A 10,344-nucleotide genomic window follows, 5' to 3' on the forward strand; every position below is an offset into this window, starting at 1 on the left:
ATTCTCTGCCTTTTAAAGTTTCCCATATCAAATTAATCAAGTGCTTAGCTCAAGTTTATCTGATTCTAGATCAGGAGGATGTTTAACATGAAAAATATCTTCCTTTAAACTTTATTCTTCTGAAAAGTTGAGCATCTTGAACTTAATTAAACTTAACACCGAAGACTGTCAGCGTAACAATCGATGTGGCTCCTAAGCAGCAAGAGATAGCTGAGGTCTATGAGAAGCTCAAGTGTTCTGCATACCTGAATTCCTGCAGTGTGTAGATTCTGGGATAATGTTACTGTTTGTCTTGGTCCATGATTTCCATATTAGTTTAATATAGTTCCAGAAGTTGCATAATGAGCGATTAAAAATACACACTAGTTGCTCCCTGGAAACTGATGTGATTTCATGCCTGAAATGGGAAAAGAAATATGAGGTTCTTAACAAAGAGAAAAGGAGGCTCTTTATTTGAAGAGACCTACTTGAGAGCTGAGAGGAAGAAGAGGAGTAGGGAATATATATATAAAAAACTGTCAGAGACAGCTGCAAAAAAATAGTTCATTTTATAAGCCATTTAGGATGTAAAATCAATAGCATTCTGATAAAATAAAGGCTTGTTCTAGAAATCTTCTATTCTGACATGATAGAAATGAGACTATATAAGATAATTTCAGATGTCTTTGGCTGCAGTTTGTAATTTTTTTTTTAGATGATACTGTTGGTCTTGAAGATCTAAATAAAAATTGTCAAGAGAATCAAGACTCTTCTGAAACACTTCCAGAAATAGAACTGTTTCAAGGAGTGATAGAAGAGAACGTCATGACCCATACTAGCACTGGCTGCCTGGATACTGTGTTTCATCAGTCATGACTGACCATCTTAAATAAAAAATTCTGCAAGAAGGAAAAGGTAGTAAATCACACCTTTAAAGTTCCATTCTTGTATTATATTTGACCAAACATCTGAAGACCATTGGTTGTTACCGTTTCTAAGATGCATTTAGTATCACCCAACTTGCTTGATTTTTTTTTTTCCCCTTCAGATTAGGGATGAGGCTTTTCCCTCCCATTCCCGCTCCGGATTGGGGAAAAGAGGAGGCATCACTTTGTTATCAAAGCCAGATGATTTTTTCCCCCAATATCTAAAAACCTTCCTAGGGAAGTAAAAACAGTGGTCTGGGATGGCTAAGAGCGAGACCTTATTCCCAGTTTGATCGCTGGGGTGAGCTGTGGTGAGTCATGTCATCTCAGTGCTATCTTCCTCATCTGTTGACTGTGGGGAGTAATGCTGACTACATTAAGGGATCTAATTATGAAGATCACTGCATAAACAATAGAAGAGTATTTCACCAAGTTATGAAAACCTGATGCATGAGGGTTTTACTTCTCAGTAGAAAATCAGCAGCAGGAAGTTGCACTAGGATTCCATTTACATAAGCGTTAATTTTTCGTAAATGTTCTTTACTTTGTCACTGTGTATGACAAAGTGTACTACTGAGCATTACAAAGTACACTAACATGCTCAGTCTCTCCTTGCTAATTTTTGCACCCTTTGGTAACTCGGCAAAGTTTCTCCTATTTGCTTATGGTAGATGTTCTAGGTAGATTGTGTTAAGGAGGAAGGACTTTTGGATCCAGTCGTGGAAAAAAGCCAGCTTAACTTCTGTATGGTTTTTCATTAGTTGCTCTTTCCAAATTGGGAAATGCTTTCATCTGTGGTTTTAGAGTGAGGATACTGAGGTATAGAGAAATAGAATAATTTGTATGGTGGGCAGTTGAGCCAGATAACAAAAATTCCAGATTCTGAGGCCTAAATTATTCACATTTAGACCTCACACTGCTGCTGATAAACTGAACCATTAGAATATCCATATGGGGTCTGGTTACCTGGTCTGTGTTATCTGCTATCCTGTGCCTGGCAGTGAGCATCAGCTGACATCTGGAGGAGTCAAAAAGGCAGGCAAGCGCTGTGTTGGGACAGTTATGGAAGGGGAAGTGGACTTTTTAGAAGGCTTCTTAGTTTACCATTTTCACAGTGGAGTTTTGTGACCGAAACAAAGTAACTGTACAGGGAAGGGACAAAAGCATATGGGACATATAGTACTAATGTTGCGAGGTGCTCTGTCAGCATAGATCATTAACAAAATCTAGAATACCTAGAAGCACTGTTGTCCTCTTCAGTAATCAAATAGTAAAATATTTGGTAATTAAATCATAAAGCATTTTCACCAAATACTTAGCTCTATGCCAGCCACACACTTTTTTTTTTAAAGTTCTGTATTTGTATTTTATAATGTTGCAGATGAGGACACCCCATAGACCAGATTTTTGCTTATGATGCTGATTAAAGGTCTCAGCATTGATTTGTAACTTGTAACCTAAACAACTGGACGTTTCTGGAGAGATTTATTGATTAAAATGTTTTTATGCTGAAGGAAGAAACTTGGAGAACATCAGTATGCAAATTCTGGGGATTTGGGTTTAGAAAGTATCAGCCATAAATCTTTTTAGGGTTGAGACTCACTGGTGGGCTTTATGTTGCAGTGCAAAACAGGTGGAGGACATTAATTTTTGAAATTAGTTTTGTACCTTGCTTTGCTTCACGTACTGTGCAAAGTTTTTAGTGCGTACCCCTTCCAGTTAATTTTTCTATGTGAGCTGCTCATTACAGCATATCTCTGTCCAAAGCCTCAATTTAGGAAAGCCTTGAATATTCACTGTGGACAAAACAACTACTTTTCTTCTTCCAGTCAGCCAATTTTCCCTTGTTTCTTTACCCTGCCTGCATTCTCCTGCATGTAAGCTTCTCCTATTTTTTTCTCTCTGCTACCTGTAATTCTCTTGCACTCACGTGCTGCATCCTTTCCTTTCCTTTGATTGTTAGGATTTTTAAGGGATGCTCCATTGCAGATCCCTTTCTTTGGACTTGTAGCTGTCAGTAATGAACTGTTAAATAAACCCATCAAATGAAAAAAGTGATCAGTTTTTGAAGAATGCCGTTTTTACCCCATTAAATCGTGATAAACCCTGGAAATTGATTTTTTTCTTTGTCTGCTTCAGGAAAGGAAAGGTGTATGCCAGCAGAGTATCCCACCCTATACCCATTTTCTGATTGCTGCATCTAACAAACTGTTTTCTCTAGTAGGTTTATCTACTTTTTTTTCTGGCACCCTAATACCCAAATTGTTTCAGCCTTTCTTTCCCTCTTGTTTTGAATGCAGAGACAGTGGTCTTCAGTCCTGTGTATTTGTGAGCCAATCACTAACTGGTGTTGTGAAACAAAACATAATCTGATGATTGTGACAGACCTGCCATCTGCCACTTATTCTAGAATGACTTGATAATTTTTTATGTAAAGTTTTAAAACCACAGTTCTTTATGAAACAGTGTAGTCTCATGCTCTACTGTGTTTGCTTATGTTATTTCTAAGGAATATAGAATTAAAACTGTGTAGGCTTTCCTGTGAAGGAAGACTCTTAGTGTTTGATTTAAAAATAGCCATTGCACACAATGCACAAAAAAGTCTGGTCACGAATATCTGTGGTGAGCCTGTGTGGATAAGCTGCAGGTCTCTGCTGGCAGCCGAAATCTCTGTCTAATGGTTGACAGCCCTGGTCCTGGCCACGTGGTCCCACATCAGCTTTGGTGCTTGTCAAACCTCTTGATTTCAGATCCCTAAACCAGTTAGGGCTCTGTATTGAGGGAAGGAGGGAAGTACATCGGGGTTTTTTTTGTTTGGTTTTTTTGTTTTTTTTTTCAGTTTAACATTTGTAATGAGTCAGGGAAAGTCCTGCTGTCTGTTGGAGCTGGTACAAGGGAGGGGATGAGACACCAGAAGCTGGATCAGTGTCGGCTGCCCTGGAACTGCGGTCTGTTGTCTTGGATTCGCATGCAAGCAGAGCTCGCCTTAACGGCTCCCTTCTGCCAAAAGTGGGAAGTGCCCTTCTTCCCAGCACCCTCCACTTTGCCATTTCTGGCACTCACTGGCTGGCATAAAAAGGGTATAATTTAACTTGCTAACCTGACAGGAAACAAGTGGATATTTTTCTGCTGGATATGATTCTGCAGATCAGATTAGCGCATGTAAGGTCCAGCTAGTGCCAAAGCTAGGAGAAGGGAGCAGATGGGACTGTGCTGCTGAAAACAAGGAGGAGAGGAAGTATAGGATTTCTTGCTTAGGTGACAATGAATTTTTATATCAGGTCACCACATACCGTGGAATTGTACCTTCAGATGTGAGACTGCTTTCATGCTTATACAATTATTAGGATGTTAAAAACACAAATGTATGTGAAAAATATCTCTTGGAGTTCTTAAGAGTCTCTCTCAATGGTGCCACTGATTTTGAAGGATAGAGTCATCTTTCCTCACCATAAAATCATTATTTTCTACATGTTGATTAAATCAGACTTACCAAGAATGATGTCCCAGAGTGGCTGTAAAACTACTCAAGTGAACAAGTATAAATGTTGAAATGGATTAGATTTCATAAAATGTTAGAAATTAAAAAGAAAAAAGAGAAAATGGAGGCATTCCTACTGAAAGCTTTTTAAACTGCAGGAAATCAATGAAGCTAATACTATCGTTCCAGTCAATTTAAGTTTGAGAATAAACTAAGCATTACTGGCCAAATGCAACTTAATCTGTTAGCCGGATGATCATGCTTCTGTACTGAGGTTGTGTAAGGGTGTTTCTATGCAAATGAGAAAGTGAATAGTTTTCTTGTTTCTTTGTAAAAACACAGGGTTAATCGCAAGTTGTTGTGAGAGCTCCTTGTTGCCACATTGGCAGCACTTCAGTATTTGTTCTGGAGATTAAGCAAGAGATCGCGATTTTAAAAAATGCTGAGATCAGTAGAAACAGTATTATTTTAGTGCCTAGAGGTTCTCCTGCAACCAGGACTCCACTGTGCTCAATACTATATAAATAGAGAAAGAGAAGAAAAAAATTGCTTGCAGTTTCAGGGTTTATCTGCCAGTAGGGACTACTGCAAAATAAAAGCTAGCACAGCCTGTATTTGAAGTGTAGCAGCCGTTTTGCAATAACTCTGTGCAAGAACATTCCCTTCACAACAAACCCAGTAGCAAATTGTTTTGATGAGACAGTATGTTATCACTCCTCCTTTCCTGGGCTGTGCTATTCCTGTCTTTTCCCCTTGTTGGATGCAGTGCCGCTGCAGCCATGGAGTAAAGCAGTTCAGCTCTCTGATCCAATGAAGAACCAACCCATCAAGGTATCTAAAAAGTTTTCAGTCTGACCATCAAGCTGAAACAAATTGTCCTAGAGCCATGCATCCACTAGGACACAAGAAAAGAAGCAGGAACATATAGCTGGGACATGGGGAAGAGAGAGCGTATTATAGGTACAACTTGAAACCCCATCAAGCTTTGGTTTCATCAGAGGTTTAAACCGGCATAAGCTAATGCTGCTGCCAAAAGAAGCAGTCTTCACTGATAATTCCTAATGCTGTATTGCCCTCTCTTGCACTATTACAAGTATTGGTATAGCAATGCAGGGAACTTCATTTGGCAACTGATCTTAGTAAAAACTAAACATTTTGTGGGCCAGGTTTGGAAGATGAAACAATCAAAGAATTCCAAGCATGAAATTGCTAGTGTGAAAAGGGTTGTGTTTTGGTGGACAGAAAATTAAGCTTGGAGTTGTCTCTGTATGCAGTCATACACAAACAGAGATCAGACTTGTTTTGCATCAGTGCAGAGACCTCTGTGCTTGAGCAAGTGCTATGCTCAGGCCCTTACCATACCTTAAGATGTTCCTGTTGTCTGTGAGAGGAGATTTTTCAAGCACATGCACACATTTTCAAACAAGCCATTTTCTGCTGCTGTAAGATAACTGACAACTGTATCAAATCAGAGACAGGAGCTGTCACTGATAGTGAATGAAAAGTGATAGGGAAGCGTGAAATCAAGCCTCTGAAGACCTTGATGCTTAAAACTTCTACCTTTTATTTGATGCAGAAGATAAGGGGAGCCAACTGTAATGGATGCAAAAGCAAGGATGCCCTGCAAACTGAGCAGGAAAGAGAAATCTGATGGGGGGGGGGGGACATAAACATTGAGGATGGATTTGTGACACCTCTCCTGCTATAATGCAGAAGTAGAAATCTTAAAAATTTGACTAATACTAAAACTTGGTTTTACTTCTCAGTTTCTGAGATGAGACATTTCTCAAGAATGGACAAAAAAGATAATTTTGTTTGCAATTTCTACTCACAAAACCATTTCTCCACGCTAGCTTCTTGTGTTTGCATTTGTAACTTTGAAGCAGTTACTAAAAAAGATACCAGTTAGGCACGTCTGATTTTCAGCATATTATTAAGTATTGAATCATTAGATATTTCCTTAAGTGTGTTCATGCTAAATTGAGACTTCTGGAATGAAGAAGATCTGAAAAAATGGAAGAAACAAAGTTGCAAATCTGGTGCTTTACTGATTCATTTCTCTGTCTTTTGGCTAGCATCAAAATATAATCTAGAAGATACGTAGAAAACTAAATCAGTCTTTCAAAATTGTCACAAAAAATACGATCCCATGGTCAAACCTCTTGCAGTTGCTACTTTGATATAAAAATAATAAAAAATGTTTTCTCTGCCAATTGACATTAATTACTAATTTTAAACAAAATTAAGCATAAAAAGCCCTCCAGAATTATGACCAGAAAAACTCACCTGTCTTTTACAGTGCTTACCAGTAGATCCTGGCCTAAAGCATAATTAACAGAAGGAGTAAGAGCTGCACAGAACAGTCTATTATAGAGTTTTCAGAAAAGAATAGTGATCAGATTGTGCTGTTGCCTTACACAAAATTCCTTAACGCAGAGGCCTGTGAAGTCCTAGGGGAATATAACAGAAGAAAACAAAATGAAACATAATAAAACAATTATGAGCTGTAGCTATGCTATAGCAGCATTGGTTGAATAGCTACGAGTACCTAATGTACATGACTGTAAAAACTGTAAAAAAAAGAAAAGTTTTCTTCTCTTCTTTTTCCATTTCCTTGCTTTTTTTCTTTTTTTACTTTTTCTACATGTTATACTGTCTGTTTTCTCTTCGTTCTTTTTCACTTTTTAAAGAAGGTACCAACAGTTGAGTATGAGAAAGAGTCTTTTTCTTTTCCCCCAAATATCAAAGACAGGTGAACTGTTTTTAGTATGAGGGTTGCATTTGCAACCATTAAATTGTTTCTGTAATCTGCATTATTGTCATATTTCAGCAGACTCTCTTCTTTTTTATTACAGAAATTTCTCACTTTGATTCTACCATGGAAGGACCTCAGTTTACAACCAAGTATTTTAAATGTAAGGAATAACCTGGAAGAAAATAATCAGTCTGGATTTTTGGTGTGAATCTGTGGCCACCATTTGTTCCCTCCCTGATATCACTCTCTTTGTCTAGGAAATAAAAAATCAAAATTGAGATAACTTGGATGTGGCAAAAGGCCCTTTCTGAAGCCATTTGGAATTTATGCCTTTTTCTATACATCCTTAAGTATGATAGAAAGAAACTGAAAATAGAGACCAGTAAGCACAAAGGAGAAGGCTGTCTGCAGAAGGTGTGAACTTCAGGCTTTTGTATTTAATTCACTTGTATTGGGATTTCAGATGCTGCCACATGAGCTGAAAAGTCAGGGCTTCCTAGTAATGATGTCTTCCTGCAGGGAAAGGTGTCTGTTCTTTCATTGTTAATTAGGTGGCTTATCCTACTCCTGCTTGCACTTATCTTTCATCCTGCTTCTATTACTCATAATTATATCCCAGTCTCTTCACAAGGTCAAGTGGAAGAAGTCTTCATCAATCTCTCCTTTCATCTGCAGGTGCACAAATTACATTGTTTTTCTCCTGAAACCATGCTTAATGTTTCCCTCGGAGTACACCATTTTGCAACTATAGGAATAAGGAGAAATTTTCAGTACAGAGCTGACCCAGACATGCTAGAGGAAAGATGCTTATGGCTTGTCATAGACTAAGATCTATAACTAATGTTCATAATCAGTGATTTGATGTTTCTGTTAATGATATTCCTTTTGCCATTTTTTACTTAAAATCCTTATATTGTGAGGAGAAATTTAAACTAAACTAATCTAAAGGCAGCTGTTTCCTTATTTTTTTTTCCCTTTAAGATTAAATGTGGTGTTTATTCCTCAACAAGAGTAATAGTCTTGCTGGTAACTCTGTTACTCAAGAAATTATCCCAATAGCATTAGTAGAATATTGATTTAATCAGGGAGAGAGGAAGCAGAGATTGAACACAAAGAATAAAATCTAAAATCTTGCTCTTGCGAGTTTCTCTGTAAGGCCCACACAGGTATCAAAGAAAAGCAGGAAATATTTACATATATACAGTGAGCTAAATTACATAGGCAGTGAATTTCATCCCATGCTTTTTAAATCGAATTTCACATTTTCTTTCTGAGGCATGTTTGAATGAATCTGTGTTCTTTGTTTCATGGAGGTTGAAAGTAGGGGAAGGCATCTCTGCCAGCTCTCACTTTTACTGGGAAGCACAAAATTGTTATGATGTGAGTATTGCTGTGGCTCATAATTCCCGAATGTTTATCTTTAACCTGGTGCTCTGATGCTTGGCTCCTCTGCCAGGCAGAGGATGAAATGGAGCGCTGTGGGTTGACCTAGTTATTTATGCCAAAGTGGCTGATACTTTCTCTTGCAGACAGAAATGAGTACAATCACAAAATAGGTGAGGAAACCAGAAGGCAATAGGTATGGTGTGATGAACCAGAAAGAACAGGGGCCAGTGGAGCCCGGGTGGAGGAGGAGATCACAAAGGATAGCTATTTTTAAGAGAAAAAGCAGGAGTACCTGCTGAAATAGCAAGTCACACAGGTGAGGCAGGACATAGAGAATGGAGTGGAGTAGAAGGTGAAAGGACAGATCAAAAGATTATCAAACAGAGCAATATGTTATGGGTAAAGGATACAGGAAAGAAAAAATAATTAAATGAATTTAATCATAAAGAACAACCTTTGTCTATTACGAGAGAAACTGTCATGGGTAAGGCTGGAAACTTCTTCATAGTGAGCGGGAATGACAAGACAAATATCATCTCACCTCTGGTGAGAAAGATGGGAAAAGGTCAATGAAAAGAAGAGAAGCAAGGAAGCTTAAATTTCATGTACTTGTCAAAAATAATACTTCCCACTTCTGCAGCTTTCAGATCCAGAATGTTTATCCAGTGAAGTTTTCCAGATTCATTTGTTTCCTCTTTCTTATCTCTTCCCTGCACCCTTTTCATCAGGCATCAGCTGAAGAACCAGCACCTGACTGAAGTCTTGCTAAAGCCTTGCTGCGCTGTGGTCCAAATGGCCAACGTGTCCCCATGCTCCACTTAAATATTATGTATATATAGAAGCAGTTAGAAGCTATCTGCATTTCTAAATTAATGTTACAACTTCTTGGTGGCTGCACTGTCATTTTCCATGTGTATGTTTTTTTTTTTTCCTTTCCTTGGATTGAAATGTACTGCTCTTCTACAAGCATGAACATCATAGAAAAAGTTACGGGGGAGATGCATAAGTCATGCTGGTCATACCCTCAGTTTCAGACTTACCTGAAGTACCATTGGCAATAGAAAAGTTGGTTTGATTTCAAGAAAATGCCATTCAAACACTAATATTTTCTTTCTACCTTTATTTATTCAGAAAGAATTCTGAACGCATATGTTTTCTGTTACTGAATACCAGACTTCCAGAATGCTTAAAATAAAAACAAATTTCAAAATCTCAGAGTATTTTTGTATGGAAAAAACAAGGCGGTTTTGTTTCATCTTTTAGCAGGGTGTTGCTAGGTTAAGCCTAATTTAAAAACCTGTTAGTATCTTTGTTGAATTTCAAAGAAGTTTACGTCTTATTTCCTGCCATTTTTCCCACTTCATTCAGCTTGTGTTGGAAGTACACTGGTCAGTTTTGCTTTTTCAATGCACAGTACTCATAATATAGTGTGCCACATTTAGGGGACTAAGCTTTTTTTGTTGTATGTGAACACTACCTTTAGTACTATAACTATTTGCAAACTCTTAAAAGCTGAAAAAAACTCTTCAGTACTGTAGTTAAATGTGTACGTGTGCCTGTGATATATGAGAGACTAGTTTCTAACCAGTAGTTGGTTGATATTTTGTTTGCCTTTCAGAGGGAGAGTGATACCACACTGCCAAGTGGGGTTTTTTTGTTTTTGTTTTGTTTTGTTTTTACTGGAAACACTTATTTCTTTCTTTTGCTGCTGTGGTGGTAATGTTAAGGCAAGTCAGGTTTTCTTTATGGAAAATAAATCTTGTTGAACTTGCCATAGTTTCTTATGTGATCGGGCATTTGGAAGAAGTAATGCTGGT

The 10,344-nt window shown here is 37.9% G+C and overlaps 1 protein-coding gene across 3 annotated transcripts in view; it reads left to right on the forward strand.

Moving 5' to 3' along the window:
• Positions 1-9,742, forward strand: part of LOC112988379 (uncharacterized) — a 49,759-nt gene extending 40,017 nt beyond the window's left edge. For all 3 annotated transcript variants that reach the window (XM_026108870.2, XM_026108869.2, XM_064504944.1), the window contains 2 exons: positions 695-894; positions 7,242-9,742. In XM_026108870.2, coding sequence (XP_025964655.2) covers positions 695-855 — 161 coding nt within the window. In that variant the 3' untranslated portion in view covers positions 856-894; positions 7,242-9,742. The remainder of the gene's footprint in view (positions 1-694; positions 895-7,241) is intronic.
• Positions 9,743-10,344: the final 602 nt, after the last annotated feature.

Source organism: Dromaius novaehollandiae, chromosome 1, assembly GCF_036370855.1.
Source record: "Dromaius novaehollandiae isolate bDroNov1 chromosome 1, bDroNov1.hap1, whole genome shotgun sequence".
In the NCBI taxonomy this organism is placed as follows: domain Eukaryota; kingdom Metazoa; phylum Chordata; class Aves; order Casuariiformes; family Dromaiidae; genus Dromaius; species Dromaius novaehollandiae.